Consider the following 20,233-nt stretch of genomic DNA (forward strand, 5'->3'; position numbering starts at 1 on the left):
AGCGACTCTCCTGCCTCAGCCTCCCGAGTAGCTGGGACTACAGGCGCGAGACACCATGCCCAGCTAATTTTTTGTGTTTTTTGTAGAGACAGGGTTTCACCATGTTAGCCAGGATGATCTCGATCTCCTGACCTCATGATCTGCCCGCCTTGGCCTCCCAAAGTGCTGGGATTATAGGTGTGAGCCTCCGCTCCTGGCCTTGAATCTAATTTAATACTCATATCAACCCTGTGAAATCAGTCTCATGGGCTTCTTTTTAAAGATGAGGGTACTGAGGCTATGAGAATTTACATGACTTTCCAAAGATCACAAAGTCATTAATGGCAGACCAGTCTTCAAATTCACATCCATTGAACTCTAAAGTTGCAGCTTCTAATGTCCTACTCAGCATTTGGCTATTTTAAAACAATTCGAGAGGGTACAGCTTATGTACCTTTAGTTAATGGCTCATGATATTTTGTTTTGTTTTCACAGATCCTGAAAAACTGAATATTGATATATTTATGATCACCTTCTCTCAGCACTTTGTCTTAAGAAAAATATAGGAAGAGGTATAAAAACATACAGATATGATTCTTTCTGTTTTTCTTTCATCTTTCTACTCTGTAAAATCATTCAAAGATAAACCTGATTTATGCATTTGATTATATGTGTATTGATCTCTTCTTTATTCCTGTAGAATGACAGCGCTAATATCAGCACATTTATCCTATCAAATGTTTCTATAACACAAAGTAGGTGTCAAAAAAAAGTAAATTCTTCACAGACTAAAAAAAAAGGTGTTTAAAAACCACCCCATATAACATGTAAAATATTACAAATCTTAGAAATCAATTTTCTTTTTGATATAAAAACAAGTACATGTAGTCATAATCAAACACATCTATAAACATACAATTATATTTTATATAAATGCACAACATAAAATTACAAATATGAGAGCTACAAAAAAGTGGTGAAAAAATGGCAGTCCTACTCTCAAAGGGATCATAGTCTAAGTGAGACATTTTCAAAAAGCCCAGAAAAAAGTAAGTTAAATTCCTACAGATCTACAGATATTCTTTCCCAATTGCTACTTCTTCTACTAAAGAAGTGTTCTCACTAGAGATTGTTTAACCAAAACTTTGTACCATTTCATATATCATTTCATCCAATGACACATTAATATTAGGTCCATATCTAGTTGATAAATTCACCCCTGTGTTTTAGTAAAACTTACCTAGATTTAGGACAGGGAATATAAGAGTACAAGTACAAGAGCATTATTCCTCACAACACAAGTTCTCCTGGATATTGATGGATATGAAAAAAGAGGAGAGGAATAAGAAGGAAGAAGAAGAGAAAGGTAGAATCATGAGAGAAACCTGAAGAAAAAGGAGCAAACAGCAGATTAAAAAGGGAGCAGTCAGAGGTGAGAGAACTAAGAAACTTACATGAAAGTCAAGTAGAGAAAAGGGTTTTAGAAAGTGGGTTAAACACTTTAGAAGAGAGAGTAAGAAGGAAAATAAGAAGAGAAGTATAAAGAACAAAAGAATGGCAAATGTTTGGAAATAAGAGTTTCATCTGTTGCCATTTCTCTCTTCAGATTTTCCTGTGAGCCCTGTTTTTGCTATTCACCCATACTTCTTTGTCTCCTATCCTGGGTTCAGTGTTAATTAGGTACATCTCAATTTCCATTTCATTGCCTTGACTCACACATCTCTATCATTCTGAAAGAGGCTTCCAATTATCTCCATTTACTCTAGTAAAGGTCAACCCTCTTGGCTCAATTACCAACTTCTTACTGAAATATTGCATGACTCATGGATATTAGCTTGATGTTGCTCTGTCCTTCACCCATCATATCTAGACCATCAAAACGATCTGTTGATTACATCCTGTGAAAATATCTTTATTCTGTCCACTTATCCATCCATAGTCCCTTTGCCACTATCCAAGTCTATCTGGACAACTGTAGTAACAGCCTTTTAACAGGTTTTTCTCTCTTAAGTTTCAATTGCTAAGATCCAGTCTCCATACTGCTCTAGGGCTCAGAGTGGTCAAAATAAAAAATACTCTTCAGAGAACTATACCTGAATAAGTGAATTAGGTACTGAAATAAGAAGTGATTTCTTTGTCTAGACTAGTAGTTTTTGACTGCAGATGATTCTGTCCCCCAGGGGACATTTGGTAATGTTTGGAACATTTCTGGTCATCACAGCTGGGAAGATGCAACTGACGCCTAGTAGGTAGAGGCCAGAAAGGCACAAAACAGATGCCCACAACAAGGAATTACTTGACCCAAAGTATCAATAGTGCCAAGGCTGAGAAACTGTGCTCCAGACTATACTCAACTTTATATTCTTCAAAAATAAGTGTTAAAGCATTGAGAATATCAAGTGTGATAGATTTATTGGATTATGGCCCAACTTTTCACACTTCCCTTTAAGAAAGTCCATTGGTTCCCAAATGTCCATCAATGATAGACTGGATTAAGAAAATGTGGCACATATACACCATGAAATACTATGAAGCCATTAAAAAGGATGAGTTCATGTCCTTTGCAGGGACATGGATGAAGCTGGAAACCATTCTCAGCAAACTATCACAAAGACAGAAAACCAAACACCACATGTTCTCATTCATAGGTGGGAATTGAACAATGAGAACATGGACACAATGGGGAACATCATACACTGGGACCTGTCGAGGGGTCGGGGGTGAGTGGCTGGGGGAGGGATAGCATTAGAAGAAATACCTAATGTCAATGATGAGGTGATGGGTGCAGCAAACAAACATGGTACATGTATACCTATGTATCAAACTTGCATGTTGTGTACATGTACTCTAGAACTTAAAGTATAATTAAAAAAAAAAAAAAAAAAAGAAAGTCCACTGGTTGTAACTGGTTGTATCCTCTTGCACTGTCTCTGGGCCTGACTATTGTCAATTTTTTTTTACCGGGGGCAACACTACATTAATCAAATTTGAAAAGAGTAGAGGTTTAGAAAACATTTGTACATTTCTGTTTTTTCTTTTGAACCCTTCACATCACCATGAAAACATGCCCAGACTAGCTTGAGGAATGTAAAGGACATATGGAAGAGAGATGAGCTGTGCCAGCCAAGGTCATCCTAGAGCAGTCAGCCCCCAGCCAATTCACCAGCTGAACACAGCACATAAGTAAGCCCAGATAAAAATCAGTCAGGCCTGGCTAATCCAGGAAACCTGCCCAGTGAGCACACTAGTATTTTGAGTAAGAAATACTCAACAATTGCTTTGTTAAGTCATCAAGTTTTGCAGTGGTTGGTCATGCAGAAGTAGCTAACTGATACACCGAGAGGCCCAAAAACCAATCTATATCCCAGGGCCCCATTATTTACCAATCAAGATCCTAAACTGGGCATTGCAGATCTGCCTAGATTGGGACTCAATCTTCTCCAGAAATTTGCTGTTCTTGTGACTGAGCCCTAGTTCTGGTCTTCAGATGCTTCTGCCCTTCACCTACAGGAGATCATCGTTTATACCCACATTCTGAGGAAGATTTCCTGGCCTTCACTTCTAACCTATAATAGCCTTTCTTTATCTTCTTCCCAAAGCAATAATTGCTCCCCGAAAAAAATTCCAGTTAAAATGAAAGAAGTATTTTTCTTTTCTATTTTCTTCCTTTCAATTGCATTCTATTGGAGGGTTTCTCAAAGAATACTTTATGAAACATCTGCACTAAAAGTATTTATGGTGCCTAATAACACAGCAATTTCCTGGGCCCTAACCTCAACCAAAATAATCAGAACCTCAGCCAATGGATCTTTGAATTTTTAGTTATCACCAACCTCCAGGTGGTTGTTAAGCACATTAAGACTTAGTACAAATATGTGAGACCTTGAAGAGGCCCAATAAGAGATTAATGACAATGAAACTGAGGCATCAGGACTTCTTTGCTGAGATTCTTCTCAGGTAAGGTCCCCTGAACAGATACAGCAATGTATTCAAAAAGTCATGTGTTTTTATAGCATTTGAAAAAGCAGGATATTTTAACTCCCATTGGCTAACATGGTTTTTTCTTAATTTTCCAATTTTTCCATGAGGACACCTCCCCTCATATCAGGTGGACTTTGGATAGCTCTGACCATTTTGTATTCATGGTTTCTCTTATAAGGTGGGGTTGCAGCAGTTGTAAGAATTTTCTAATCATAAAATTGTATTGTTTTCCTTGTAGTCAGTGCCCAAATTATATAAGCTTCAGGTCTCTCCAAACCTAGATCTGCTTGTAATGGGGATGCTAGGGAGCTATTCAATTTAACTTTGTCATTTTACAAAGGAAGAAAATAAAGCTCGAAGTGATGAGTGAACATTTCCAATTCCATACTAGTAACAGATGGCAAAGTCAATTCTGGAACTGGAAACTTTTCATTTCCATTTCAGGTAACAGTACACTGTTTCCTCTTAAATATAAAGCTGTTATTTAAGGCATTTGTGTCAACTTTTAGGTAATCCCTCATTTTTAATAGACTTCATTTTTAGAGTCCTTTATCATTTTTAAGTAACAAATTCTTACCAGTAGACCATATATAATTTTAGGAAAAAGTTTGTTAAACAAGCCACACATGATCTTACTACTAATTCTGCCCCTCTCTGATGTTCTTTCTTTATTTAAATAACTAAGACATTAACATCTTGCAGTTATTTTGTATATTTAATGAGAAAATAAATATACCACGGTTCACCATATAATAAATGTATTACACTAATTGTTTAACATTTTTTAAGTACTTGAGGTACTTTACAGAGAAAATTTCTATATGACTAGATTTTTTTTGTAAAAAGTAATATTATGACTAAGAAAATATATTTTCAGAATTGAGATGAATCCAGGAATATTCCCCAAAAGAGATTTTGAAAGGGGAACTGAATTTATGTGGTTACATGGATGAGGTTATCAATCTAGCAAAATTCTGATTAAAGGGCGATTAAATAGTTGTTTACATTCACAAATTGGGGACATCCAGGTTATACTGTAAAGACCACTTTCACATTTACCATAGAAAAATACACCTCCTGCTTAAAAACAGTGGGAAATTTTCCCATGGCTCTCAGTGGGGAAAAAAAAAAAAAACAGCTACGTTTCTCAAGAAATTATCATGATTATACTTTATGGACATTGTAAATGTTTCATCTGATTTCTTCTTTTTACAACTTTTGCTACTTGGAAGCTCAGGGCAAATTTGTTGCCAACTTTCAGAAAGTTTACAGACCTATGTGATGTGGGTTTCTTGCAGCATCCATGCTGCACAAGTCAGAGAATAACTTTTCTTCAGTCTAAAAGCTCTATTGTCAATTACATTTCATCAGGCTAGACTTCAATCCAAAAGAATACATTTTCTCTCAGAGCTCAGTGGCATTATTGATATTCTACACAATATTTCCACAGAAATTTTTAAGGTAATCTGTACACTCTAAAGCTTGATAAATATTCAAGGTGGCATTACCCCAGAAACCATATCACCTCCTTCTGAATAGTCTAGAAGAAGTACATACTTTCCATAGGCCCAAAGAAACTATCATTACTGTTCTATTTTAGTGGAAAGGAGTGTAACACAATAGGAAAGCAGACTTTAAATATGTTGCTGCATGACTGAACTTAAATCTGTTAGTCTACCTATATTAGGAAAATATTTTCCATCTGTCATGTAAATCTCTGCACTAACAATAATTTTTCTCTACTGTCACTTTGAATTTTCTGTGACCAGAGACATTAGCTCCTTTAGGTATTGTTCTAGTAAGTATTCAATCAAGATCTTTTGAAGCCATAAGTTAACTAAAGATTAACTGGAGTGACTGTTCCTGTTTCTTCACAGATATGTGCTTCCGTTTGTTTGCATTCCTCAAATTCTTTGTTGGTCATAACCCACTCAGAAATTGTCCGTTGGTTTTGTCAGCATTCATCGTAAGTCCCTCAGAGCCAGTGATCTATTACAATGTAGGTCACACCTTGACTTCAAACATTTGGCTGATGGATATGTTGGCATCAAAACAAGAGAGAAGAGACATTCATCTTTTGACACACTGAATTACTGTCAAAGAAAGAAGTGAAATTTTCTGTTAATTAGGAATAGAACCATCTTCACTGATGTTTAGGCATGTAATCGTTCAGCAACATATTAAGGGCTAAGATTAGCAAACCAGGAATATATTGTATTACACTTAATTATGTCATCAGAATTTTTAAAGGCAGTGAAACTCCAACAAAGTAAATGAAATTAAGTACAGTCATTTAAAACCAAGATCAACTCTGAAAGTGTGGCTTCTTAATTTCTACATCACCTATGACTCACAAAAATTTTAAAACACTAAGCATTTATATATGCTGTAACTTCAGCAACTTGTACTCTTTCTTATGCCCAGCAGATAGTTAATAAATGTTAGTAGGAAAGATAAAAGAAGGGAGGGAGGGAGGGAGGGAGGAAGGAAGGAAGGAAGGAAGGAAGGAAGCAGGGAAGGAGGGAGGGAGGGAGGGAGGGAGGAAGGAGGGAAGGAGGGAGGGAGGGAGGGAGGGAGGAAGGAAGGAAGGAGGGAAGGAGGGAGGGAGGGAGGGAGGGAGGGAGGAAGGAAGGAAGGAAGGAAGGAAGGAAGGAAGGAAGGAAGGAAGGAAGGAAGGGAGGAAGGAAGGAAGGAAGGAAGGAGGGAAGGAGGGAAGGAGGGAAGCAGGGAGGGAGGGAGGGAGGGAGGGAGGGGAGGGAGGAAGGGAGGGAAAGCAAGGAAAGGAAGAAAGGAAAGAAGGAAGGTCCTAATCTCCATGACTTAAATGATGAGTTGATGGGTGCTGATGAGTTGATGGGTGCAGCACACCAACATGGCACAAGTATACATATGTAACAAACCTGCACGTTGTGCACATGTACCCTAGAACTTAAAGGATAATAATTAATAAATAAATAAATAAAATAAAGAAAAAAAGAAATTATAAATATAACCATTTTAAATATATATTTTTAAATGAAGAAATTGAGATACAATAAGGCAAAATATTTTGTCTCATATAACCCAACAAGGAAGTGTTGTTTTTTTGTTTTTTGTTTTTTGTTTTTTGTTTTAATTTATTTATTATTATTAAACTTCAAGTTGTAGGGTACATGTGCACAACGTGCAGGTTTGCTACATATGTATACTTGTGCCATGTTGGTGTGCTGCACCCATCAACTCGTCATTTACATCAGGTATAACTCCCAATGCAATCCCTCCCCCCTCCCCCCTCCCCATGATAGGCCCCGGTGTGTGATGTTCCCCTTCCCGAGTCCAAGTGATCTCATTGTTCAGTTCCCGCCTATGAGTGAGAACATGCGGTGTTTGGTTTTCTGTTCTTGTGATAGTTTGCTGAGAATGATGGTTTCCAGCTGCATCCATGTCCCTACAAAGGACACAAACTCATCCTTTTTTATGGCTGCATAGTATTCCATGGTGTATATGTGCCACATTTTCTTAATCCAATCTGTCACTGATGGACATTTGGGTTGATTCCAAGTCTTTGCTATTGTGAATAGTGCTGCAATAAACATACGTGTGCATGTGTCTTTATAGCAGCATAATTTATAATCCTTTGGGTACCTACAAAGAACTCCAACAAATTTACAAGAAAAAAACAAACAACCCCATCAAAAAGTGGGCAAAGGATATGAACAGACATTTCTCAAAAGAAGACATTCATACAGCCAACAGACACATGAAAAAATGCTCGTCATCACTGGCCATCAGAGAAATGCAAATCAAAACCACAATGAGATACCATCTCACACCAGTTAGAATGGCGATCATTCAAAAGTCAGGAAACAACAGGTGCTGGAGAGGATGTGGAGAAATAGGAACACTTTTACACTGTTGGTGGGATTGTAAACTAGTTCAACCATTATGGAAAACAGTATGGCGATTCCTCAAGGATCTAGAACTAGATGTACCATATGACCAAGGAAGTGTTGTTACTGTGCTTGGAAGTAGAATGAACTATTAAGTTCACTGATTCATCTCTCTAATGTACTGTAACACAATGTTAGTTAAGTGTATGGTGATTGTTAAGATTAGGGAGCTAATATGGAATACTGGTTAAAAAAATCACTTAGACTTTGAAGTGGGCTGACTTAAGGTCAAGTTCCATTCAGCTAATTAGCATCTCTGTATAAAACTGAGATGATAATAGAATTCATTTTAACCTGCCACATGGAATAAACTAGAGGTTTAATAAATAATAGCTGTTATTATGATTATATAATAAAGTATTAAAGCGAGATTATAAGATCATCCAGCATGGGAAAAATTATTCTCAATGCCTAGATTTATCAAAAAGCCAAGGCTATAACTTTCCATTAGACATCCACTTCAAACTAAAAATTTCTGTATAATTTTCCCATAATTAAGTCATTGCATGTCATCATATTTTCATTTAATTAGGATTCTCAAGTTAATAATGGCAAGGACCACATGATTTTTAAAACACAGTTGTTCTCAGTTAGTTCTTCACTGACAAAAGGGGACTTCCTATAGATGGGTGCTGACGAGTTGATGGGTGCAGCACAGCAACATGGCACAAGTATACATATGTAACAAACCTGCACATTATGCACATGTACCCTAGAACTTAAAGTATAATAATAATAAATAAATAAATAAATAAATAAATAAATAAATAAAAAGAAAGAAAAGAAAAAAAAAAGAAAATACAAAAGATTGCCTATTAAATAAATAGAAAATACAAAATATGGCCCATTAAAATTGCTTGGCATAGAAAAAGCTGGTGCTTTTTCTTTAAAATAAAGAGGAAATGGTGCACCACAGGCCCCAGATTGTTCCCCTGAAGAGAGAGGACATTATTTGTTGTATCTGTTTCCCCAGGAAACAACAAATATTGAATGGGTCAATGCTTTTCAGAAATGAGACCCAAAAATGCAGAATAAGACTGCCAAATTGGCAAGAACAACTTTCCTATCTTTGTTTGAAGAGCATCAACCCAGAAGTTATTTTATTTCCAAGTATCCTTTCTCTTACTGCCAACAGAAATCTTTTGCACTATATAAGAACTGAAGTTTCTTGTCTCTTTTCACCTTTATTTTCTGTCTTTCAACTGGCAAGAGTCATTTTGACCAGCAGGTTAATCAACTCTAAGACAGATCCTCACACAAAGGTATGTACCTGGAAATATTAACTGCAGAATTTTCCTCAGACTTCTCATGATCTTTTTATAGGACATTCATTACCACCAAAAACATAAGCACCTTCACCTTATGTAAAATTGTAAGTCATTAAATATATCAAATTTTGAAAAATTAGGTTATTCACATGTCAGAGTAAAGGATTCATGTTGGGCATTGGGGACAATTAGTCCATCCAAGTACACAATTGACTTTTCCCCTTGATGTTCCTTAAAGTTCTTAAAACTTCATAATGATAGATTATTCTCAGATGTACTCTAAAAGAGGGAATTGTTCTACAGTATACTTTTATTATTAGTTTTCCTTTTGTTTTTCAAACTTCTCGTAAGAATGGATCATGGAAAAAGTAATCCTTAAGGGAATAGCCACACCCACATACAATTGAGTATCCAGTGAAATTTTGTACATATGATTCTTTCAAGACTTGCATTGCTCAGATAACACACTCAACCTATGTACAGAGTTGACTGTCAGGAAGCCATTTGTACAATGGTGCATGGAGTTGCTTTCCCAGAATTCAAGCTACCATGTACTTGAAATATTTTGCAAATTTTGAGCCAATGGAGAATAAAATACCTGGATTCCTCCATGTTCTCTGACTTGGTCTTTGATCTACCATATATGGATTTTTGGAAGCACTTTGAGACCACACATCACAGACTAAATTAATTTAGTGGAATGTTGTTAAAACTAGGAGGTATATAATATGATTCTCTTTTTCTTACGTTATGTCAAACAGAGTGATTTCTTTTCCTTATTTTTGAGATACCCCAAGGAATTAAATTGATAACACATGATTTAGTTAATATGTTAATATTGCAAACCCAAGCCCATAGAAATCTATAAAATATACCTGCTATTTAAATATACAAAAGTGTTCAAATGTAAATAATTGTACATTTCAACATAGTTACCTCTAAAGGCAAAAACCTCATTTATAAAAGCTTCTATTCTTCAAATCATTTATGAACAACTCTTTGGCATTATCTCCAATATCACTTTATAAGTCAAAAATAAAAACTAGTTCCACTGTTTTGAAGTCAAATTTTATAAGCCTACTAATGTTGCCCCACTGTAATAATGAATCCAACATGTTAGGCAAATTTTCTAAAAATGCTACAGTAGTATATCTGTATTACATTACATCCATGTGTTGAGACATTTTAAATAGTAATTTTTAATTAAAAAAAAATCATACTGATCACCTATTGTGCTTACTTTCAGAGGCAACCGAAAGGATGAAATCACTGACTCTGATCTTGGGCCTTTGGGCTCTTGCAGCGTGTTTCACAGTAAGTATCATTAATCACGATCACACATCTTTATACTTTCCTCCTTAACCATTACTTCAGATTTCTTTTTACATTAATGATGCTACCTTTTCTTATATATTAGTAACTATTAAGCATTGATGAAACACTGTTCTAATGCTTAAATCTAAATTTAAAATCTAATTTAATTTAAATAGCCACATATGTCTGATGGCTGCCATACTGGATAGCTCAAATCTATAATATCAGACTGCATTAAACAGATAAATATAAATGTATGTTTCCATACTCTAGCAATTACACAGTAGGTAAAACTCTGTAAAATGAGATAAAGTAGTTGTTCCTAACATGGAGTCACCTAACTCACTTATTAAAAAGATAGTATTAAAGTCCTCATCCAAGCCTGAATAAGAGTACCCCATAATGGGACCTGGGAAGATGCATTTAGGAGAATCTTTGCATGCTACATTTTGAGGAAATAATAAACATTTATGGTAACACCTACCATTTATTAAAAACTAGGTTAAGGAAAACTATGCTCATTGCCCTTAACCTAGTGTTTCAGAATTTTTTAATGCATATTTTTAAAAGTAATAGAATGATACTCAATTTCAACAGAGGGGTCAATTAATTCCAGTGTTACAAAGAGGATATTAATTCCAGAGTAACTTCTCCCAAAGTACCATAAAAATCTATTATATCAAATGGGAAAATATGAAAGCTGATTTTTTAGAAGACTATGACTTCCACAAAGCAGGCAACATAAAATTATATCATTCTGAAACATGAAACATAAAATAGTACCTCTTTCTTCTACTTTGAAAAGCTTGAATAAAAGCAGGACATTCTGAGATGACTGAAGTTTTCTGACTTTGACCATGTTCTTGCATGCATTATGGCTAGACATAATTTTTGATAAGCCAATAAAACGTATTGACATCCACTAAAGGTCATGTCTTAATGACGTCATCATAAATTTGATTTTCAATATTTTCATGTCCTCAGAATATGAGAAAAACATTTTATTCAGGCTTTTATTATACAAATAATTTTTAATAAGATAAATTAGAAAAAATAGAGAGCTTTCCAATAATATAAGCAGTTTAAATAGCAATGAGCCTTTTTTCAGCTGATATGACTAATGATGATTAATAATTACTGAAAATTGGAAATGTGAAGGGTAGCATGTCCTTTGCATATATATATTTGTAGGTGGGGTAAGTCATCATTTTCAACCTGTCGACTTTTGAGTGTTTTCTCTGTTATAAGTAATTTTCCAAATGCATTACATACATTATCTCTTTAAATCCTCAAAGCAAGCCTCACTATTTTTAATCTCATTAAAATACAAATAAGTTTAGATTCAAAGTATGCAAAGTATGCTTGTCTTAGCTGGATTATTGCTAAACTGAATAATGTAGGAGATTAACATTCATTATAACCCTTTGAGAGGGGAGTGTTTCTTCCTAGTATAGTATTTTCATCATTTTACTTTAGCCATTTGTGGAAAGGGAGCTAATCATTGTGATTGGGTTAAGAGATCAGGAAAAGAATCGATATTTACTATGAAGATTTTTCATTACATAATATTTAGATCAACATCAGTATATCTTTAGGAAAAAGTCCTTTCAGCTAATTTTTAATTGTCTCAACAATAAAAATGTGTGAAATATTTTCCATACTAAGGATTTGTTTTCTTGACAATAAAAAATCAAATCCTGAACTTCCACATACCCTGACTAGTCCTTGGATTGGCAGTCCTTGGGTCAAACACCCTCCATAATACCATGAACCATCACTAGCTAGAGAAGACGAACATGAGGCTGGTCCCACAGAAGTGCCTTGGAATTTTTTGTTTGTTTGTTTCACTGGTGATATGAATAAAACTTTTACTGGCATGTTAAGGGCAGAAGCCAGGTTTAAGAGCAAATGAGAAGTGAGAAGTGGGGTTGGCAAATTTAGAATACCCTTTCATAGAGCTTTGCTTTGCAGGAAAGATGTGAAAAGGAAGTCACGGCAACAAGGTACTGGTGGTTGAAACCGAATCTTTTATAAACAGAGAAATATCAATTGATATTTATTTCTCAAATGATGTCTTCAACCTCTCTGTACATGTTAGGTGAAAGGGGCAAGATTAGAATCAAGAGGTCAAATCAACGGGCCATTATAGAAATTCGGGTAAAAGTAAATGACAGATTAGAATGAAAGCAAGAAAGATGATAAGAAGTGGTTAGATTTAGAATTCAGGAAGTGGGATGAAGAGCTGATAGGATAGGGAGAAAAAAATTGAGTTGACCATAAATGATAGTGTTCTTCTGAAAAAAATGAGCTAGCTAAATGGCAGATATTACAGCTGCAGAAAGTAAAAGAGAAGACTGACAGAGCCAGGTCCCTTGGAAAACAATTATAAAGAAAAAGAAACTATCTAGCTATCAATGACTCCATGGTTCTGTGACCAGTAAATCAGGGAAGTTCGTTTCTAATTGCCTGAAATATCTTGGTGAAGCAGGAGAAAAGCCACTTTGGTGGGGGTAGATGAGAGCTCAGGATGAGGTGGAGAATGTTGATAAAACTGGCATCAACTTGGAAAATTACAAGCCTCTGGGGAAGTGGGAAGAGATAATCTGAGATAAGACACTCAAAAAAGGATTTCAGGCAGCACTGAAGGATGCTAACTTTCTGAGGGTACAGTGCTGGTGACATCCTCTAGCATTGTTAAGGACCTGGCATTAGGAATCCAGGACAGAGATGCTTTACCGTAATACTAAAGTTTAGGATTAGCAAGGGTAATGGCCAAATAGGTGAAGGGACTGAGAACCACAAGAAGTGAATGTAGTTTTGTGTCCAAAAAAAAACATCTGCTCCAAGCAACCTGGACTTCTTGCCGTCAGTAGAGTGGAACTTCATTCTTACCCCAGAGCATTTGCGTATTTTCCTTTTATTTGGCATGCTCCCTCCTTACTTTATATTCTTTAAGCCTCTTTTCAAATGACTCCTTCCCACGGAGACAATCCTCTATCATTTTCCTATCCAGAACTGATCACTTTAAATCCCTAATGTATTTGTTCCTTGCACTACTTTTCAGTTATTTTTGAATTTTTAATGGAGATGGGGTCTTGTCCAGGTTGGTCTTGAACTGCTGGCCTAAAGCTATCCACCTACCTCAGCCTCCCAAAGCGCTGGAATTACAGGCATGAGCCACCACGCCCAGCCTCAGCAATTTTCATTTACAAAAATTGTACTCTATGTAAACCAGACCTGAGATAAACACCACCCTAGGCACTTTACAAGTGATATTTCACAACAAATGTGACAACAACTGCAGGAGGACATCATTTTCCTGATGAGAAAAAAAGACTCAAAAAGAATTCCACACTCACTCTATCTCCATGTACCAGAAGGAGAGCTCAAACACTGACATGAAACCCCAGACACTCATTCCACTAATTTCACTTCCCTTCAGATCACATTTACCCCTCCTTGTATTGTAATTACTCAGCCTGTAGAGTCATAGAATAGATGTTTGTACCCCTGGCAACTTGCCAGGTTGACATTCATGACATGAATGAACCAGCTCCTTCATAAGTTCATTGCACGAAATAGTTGCTCACGTGTGTTTCACAATTAATTAATGTGCAAAGCCCAGAACAAGCCTGAACCCTTGAATTAGACATAAAAAGACATGTTTTTCTCATGCTGCAAAGGCATTTATTTCCATTTGGAATTTGGAATGACAGACTTCACTATAGGCCAAGGATAAGATTTTTGTTCATTATCTATTTTTTTAAGTCAATACTATCCCAGCTTTCATTGAGAGCCTAGGTATTCAGAAGGCAAAAGAGAAACATTTTTCTTTGATATAGACGTTCAGACATCATAACTTAGATACATTTAACACTTTTCTATTGCTCAATAACAAATTACCACTAATTAGTAGCCTTTAAAAACTCATTATTATCTCAGTTTCTTTGGCCATAACTCTGAGCTTGGCTTAGGTGGCTTCTCTGCTCACAGTCTCACAAGGCTGAAAAGGTGTGTCCACTGCTGTATTATTTTTTTTTTTCTTCTGCAGCTCAGTGTCCTTTTTTTAAGCTTGTATGGTCATTGGTAGGATTCAGTCCCTTGGTTGTTGGACTGACGCCCCTACTTTTTTGCTGCCTGTGAGCCCGGGGCCACTCTCAGCTCCTGTAGCGGGTCTACCATGTACCTCCACGTGGCCCTCCCCACAACACGGCATCTTGATTCAAAGCCGGGAAAAGCATTTGCTGCAGCCTCAAATCTCTCTGATTTCTTCAGACATTGCAGAACCTGTTTTAAAAGGGCTCATCTGATAAGGTCAGGCCAGTATGTGCCAGCAGAGAGTAGAAATCTTGGGGCCATCTCAGAGTTCTGCCTATCATAGAAAGCATTCATTCTTATATTTAACTGTGAAATATCTGATTTAAAAGTATTTACTTCTTTTTTCCACAGCCTGGTGAGAGTCAAAGAGGCCTCGGGGGACCATATCCACCTGAACCACTGTCTCCTTCTCCTCCTCCATCACCTTTTCCGTTTGGACCAGGATTTGTTCCACCACCCCATCCTCCACCCTATGGTCCATGGAGAATTCCACCACCCCCTCCTCTACTCTATGGTCCAGGGAGAATTCCACCACCCCCTTCTCTACCCTATGGTCCAGGGAGATTTCCACCATCTCCTCCTCTACCCTATGGTCCAGGGAGATTTCCACCACGCCTTTCTCCACCCTATGGTCCAGGGAGAATTCAACCACTCTCTCTTCCTTCCCCTTATGGCCCAGGTTATCCACAGCCACCTTCCCAACCAAGACCCTATCCACCTGGACCTCCATTTTCCCCTGTAATTTCTCCAACTGATCCTGACCTCCCTAATCCTACACCCTAAATACAGACAACTGCAACAGGTGCCACCACCACTGCAAAAGGCACCACTACCCTCATAACCACTGCTTCTACTCTCCAAAAATAAGAATTTCAACACTACTTCCAAGAGACTTTTAGATAAAATGGCTTTCATTTTTGAATGAGAATAAACATTTCCAAAGCATTGCGTTTTGGGAGAAATATCTTAGAAATTGTGAAACAATCCCCATGAACCTTTATATCAGTAGGGAAAAATAAAGAATTGAGCAACAATATGAAGTATCCACTGTTATCAGAGCCACTAGTTTATCCCCCATTTATGTCACCTAAATGAATATTAGTGCTACCAGAGCCTGGCCATATCCCATGAGGCCAAAAAAGTAAATTAAGGAAAAATGCAATAAGACACTTGGACTTGAAGCTTAGAGTTACAAAGTTAGAAGAGTAGGCAACAGGATGCCCTCTTCAGTATGGCAACCCATCATACAATTACAAAGCCCAAAATAAGATGTTAATAGATACTAAAATGAAAGAATCTTAGCCCTCACCATAGCTCGCCCTATAACAATTCCTGAGTACCATCTGATCACTGCTTATAAATAGTTGCAGAGAAGAAATGCCATTCTAGCAAATCTAAATATCTGAGATGTGAATGACAAGTCTTGGAATTTGATATGAAAAAATTATTTTCTAAGCTAAGATAGAGATAGGAGATGGTTTCAGATAGCAATAAGAAGAAGCTAATCACTGAGATTTCCAAGTTTCTACTGCATCTATTTGTTGATATTTGAATCAGAAGTATTATGATATGACTATTTAGGAAATGGCCTCATAATGTCATGAGAGTTTTATCTTTCCATGTTTGACTTTTTCCTTCAGGACACTTAACTTCCCACAGTGCCATCAAACACTTATAAATTAAAACTTCTCAAGACACCTAAAGTAAGCCCACAATTTTTATTTGTGTTTAATGCTTTCCTTTTTTTTTTTTTTCTTTCCATGGAAAGGGTCTCACTCCCATCACCTAGGGTGAAGTACAGTGATGCAATCACAACTCACTGTAGCCATGACTTCCTGAGCTCAGGAAATTCCACCTTAGCTTCCTAACTGGGACTACAGATGCACGCCACCACTCCTGGTTAATTCTTTTGTAATTTTAGCAGAGATGGGGTTTTGCTACATTGCCCAGGCTTCTCTTTCACTTTTGAGAACCTACCAGGATACAGGGACAGTTTTAGTAGCACAATAACAGCAATATTGAAGGCAGTCAAAGTAACTGTCTTCATGGAGCTTATATCTAGTGAGATATTTTTTAAAAAGTAAACACGTCAATAAAATGTAAGACATGAGAGTGTTTTGAAAAGTAATGAACAATGCATAGGAAGATACTAAGTAGTGGTATATAAAACTGACTGTTTTATATAAGATAATAATGGAGAAACTCTCTGATGAAGTGATATTTGAGGAATGACTTGAAGAATATTAAAAAGCAAGGTACTAAATGATCTAGAGAAAAAGTGTTCAAGGCAACCGTGTAAAGATCTAAAGCAGCAATAAATTTTGTGTACCAGAAGAGTCAACAAAAGTTAATGTGGTTCACACTCAAAAAAGAGGAGAGTGGAAGGAGATGATATGAAGAAGGCAGAGAAAAAACACATCATAAAGGGATTTGGATTTTGAACTTTATTCTACATGTTATGGGAAGTCATTGTAGCTTTAAAGGAAGAAAATTCATCACTCTGGCTGCTCTATGGATGAAAAACTGTTAGAAGAGCAAGACTGCTTAATACCTGGGTGATATGTTGATAGATGCAGCAAACAACATGGCACACATTTACTTATGTAACAAACCTGCACATCCTTCACATGTATCCCAGAACTTCAAATAAAATAAAAAGGGCAAGAGTGGTGGCTATTTCAGGAGTCCTGATGAGAGAAGAGGTGGCTTAGACTAGGGAAAGATCAACAGAGATGAAGCAAAGTGGTCAGTGGCAGTATACAGCTGAAAAAATATCCAGAAATCTTTGATGAAATACAGAATCTTGGGTTTTAGGAAAAACACATAATCTAGAAGTAACTCTGATAATTTTGGCCTAAACAACTGTGTCAATAATGGTGTCATTTAGTAAGTTAAAAAATGGGAAAAGATCAGGGTATAAGGGTTTGGGATATCATAAATTCTGCATTGGCCATGTTAAGGTTGAGTAATCCATTTAACTTCTGTATTATTGAATTGCTGTCATACCATGTTATCACCAACTTAGAAGCACAAAATAACAAATTATCTCACTAATCTATAGAAAGAAGTTTTTCTAATAGTATAGCTCAAAGAGTTCCTCTGCTTAGAGTCTGGCAAGGCTACAATCAAGGTATTAATAGGGCTTCATGCCTTTTTGCAGACTCTAGGGAAAAATCTGTTTTGAGGCTCATTTATCTCTCCTATGTATGTCTTCTTCCTGACTCTTGTTTGGTTGCATCTCTCTGAATCTAGCCAGAAAAAAAAATCATCTGTTTTTAAGATAAATTTCCTTTCCTTGATTATTCAATAAAAGACAGACTAGAGTAGATATGAAGTTTAATGCTTTGTTGTAAAAATTGGGGGCAATTCAATTGCTGGTAATGACAATGTCTAAGGTATTACTATGAAAAAGGCTGGGATAAAATAAAACAATGTTGGCTTTTCAAATCCAAATGTTGGGAGTAAGCAAGTCAAGGAATTAGGAGGCCATGGGTTGAATGAATCATTTACAGGGATGTTGAAGTCACCAAATGTGATGAATAAAGGGAGAAGACAGTGACCAAAGTGGTAAAGTCTTAAAAACATCAAGTAGTGACCGGGCAGGAAGAAATGACTTCAATACAGAAGACTAATGGGGAGGCATAGCTTTTTTGAAGGTTCTTCAAAGTTGGAATGATGGAAAAGAGATGAGGTTTAGAAATAGCAATGAAGGCAAGGTCATCTACCTGACCTTGGTGTTGCTACGTCCATATTATTTGTAACTGGAAGTGATGGGTGACATCACAGTAGACTATAACTCTCAAAAGGCTCTCGTTATGACATAAATATTACAAAGCAGTGCTATCAGTAAATGAAATAAGGAGTACCTAAACAGAAACAAGTTGCTATGAATTACTCAGCAAGGTCCTGTGCACTTAGCTGATATGTGGTAATGGGGTGAGAAGAATGGGTATGTGTGATTCTTCTTAATATTGCTATTTCACTCTGATTCAAGGTGTAATTGTATTTTTATTTGCAACATATCTGAGCCTCTAATTTGCATATTTATAAATATAAGTGACCTATACTTTTGCTCCCAAGCCCTGTGGAACAGAGTATGGAGAAAACCCAACCACCTCCACCAAGTACTCTAGTGTACACATTGTGTACTTGAGATATAGACAAGGTTTGAGTTTTGCAATATATTACTGCAAACACACAGAAAAGAAACTGAGAATATAGAGGCTCCTGCTGATGAATTTTCATGAGTTTGAGAGGGCAGAGTTGATGTTTGTAGATGGGAAAAGAGATAATACAGCCCTCTGAGGATGACAGTCTGAATATAGGTGGATGATCTTAGAGACATGAAATCTTGGAGGAAGAAGATGAAGAAGTGTAAAACACAAGATTAGTACTGATGACCTCTTAGAGAAAAGTGGGTAATACATTTTAATTACATCTTCTTTCTTGGGATCATTCAGGATGAGAGGGTCTTAACAAAAGCACCCAGAGCTCAAAAAGCCTCTATTTCAATGTTTTCTTAATTTATTTAGCATTATTTACTGACCTCCATGTGCCTTGAACCATGATAGTTACCCAAAATAAATAAGTAATCCAAATTAAATTCTTTGCCATCCTGGAGCTTAAAGAATATCAAGGGGGAGAAGGTTGTGTTTTTTCCATCAACCCTGTGAAAAACCTGTATCTATTCAAGTTTACCTTGATATTATTTGACTGGCAAAAGCTGAAATTACCTATATTTTTGCTTTAACAGTTTTGGTGACTGCAGAGGAAGAAATATGTGATTATCATTCGATCTTTAGACAAACCCACTTCTCAAAGGTGTCCTGAAATTCATGAAAAATGTACATAATTAAAACTATAATATCACCAAAAAGAGGATACAAGGAACACCAATCTATAACCAGCTGGAAAAAAAAACATTATTTTTTAAATAATGCATAATTCTAAGTGTCTACATTTCCCTTGGAATGCATCACAAGTTTCACATAGGTCATGTGTAAATATCACAATGAGAGCTGAATCCCTTTAAAATAAGGCAAGTGCATGCCTGCAGCACTTTCAACCTCTGACTAACATGAGAGATCAGGAAACAAGGAGTAGTTATAAAAGGTCAATAGATAGCAGGTTTATTGGAAGAGGTAAATTACTAAAGTAAGCAAAAAAAATACAAATAGGGTAGCAGAGGGTTTAACGTTTGAAACTGAGAGTTTGGAGGCCATGCAGAACCATTATGTGGAATTTGTTTCTCTCCCAAATGTTCTCTCTAGGTACTATACTTATGTTTGGATCTCTATCTTTTTATTTAAATATGCACATACATACACACCTATAACCACCACCTCACCTCATTACTTGCAGCCATTTTAACCACGAAAGGTAGTATTTCTCCCATCTTGTTGTAAGCACATACACTGCCCCAAATTTTCCCCTTACAAGAAAGCTCCATCAAAAATCACCTCATCTTACAGTGTTTGGCAAACACAGTTCCTGCACCAACATCTTTCTGCTGCTTTTCCAAGTCCCTTTGTAAAACTGCAAAACAATTTTTTCAAGTTCATTTTAATCCCTCATTCCATTTGTATGCACTATCAACTAAATATCAGAACTTTACAGTCAATTTTGCATATAAAGTTAAATACACAAAATCACTACCCTCAAATT

At 36.4% G+C, this 20,233-nt stretch overlaps 1 protein-coding gene across 1 annotated transcript; it reads left to right on the plus strand.

The window, feature by feature from the left end:
• Positions 1-9,070: 9,070 nt before the first annotated feature.
• SMR3A (submaxillary gland androgen regulated protein 3A) lies at positions 9,071-15,607 on the plus strand. The gene is made up of 3 exons (XM_037994703.2): positions 9,071-9,151; positions 10,404-10,471; positions 14,921-15,607. Exons 2-3 carry the CDS (start codon positions 10,418-10,420, stop codon positions 15,350-15,352), a joined length of 486 nt encoding a protein of 161 aa, XP_037850631.1. The 5' UTR covers positions 9,071-9,151; positions 10,404-10,417; the 3' UTR covers positions 15,353-15,607.
• The last annotated feature ends 4,626 nt before the right edge of the window (positions 15,608-20,233 follow it).

The sequence above is a fragment of the Chlorocebus sabaeus genome, chromosome 7 (genome assembly GCF_047675955.1).
Source record: "Chlorocebus sabaeus isolate Y175 chromosome 7, mChlSab1.0.hap1, whole genome shotgun sequence".
Lineage (NCBI taxonomy): Eukaryota > Metazoa > Chordata > Mammalia > Primates > Cercopithecidae > Chlorocebus > Chlorocebus sabaeus.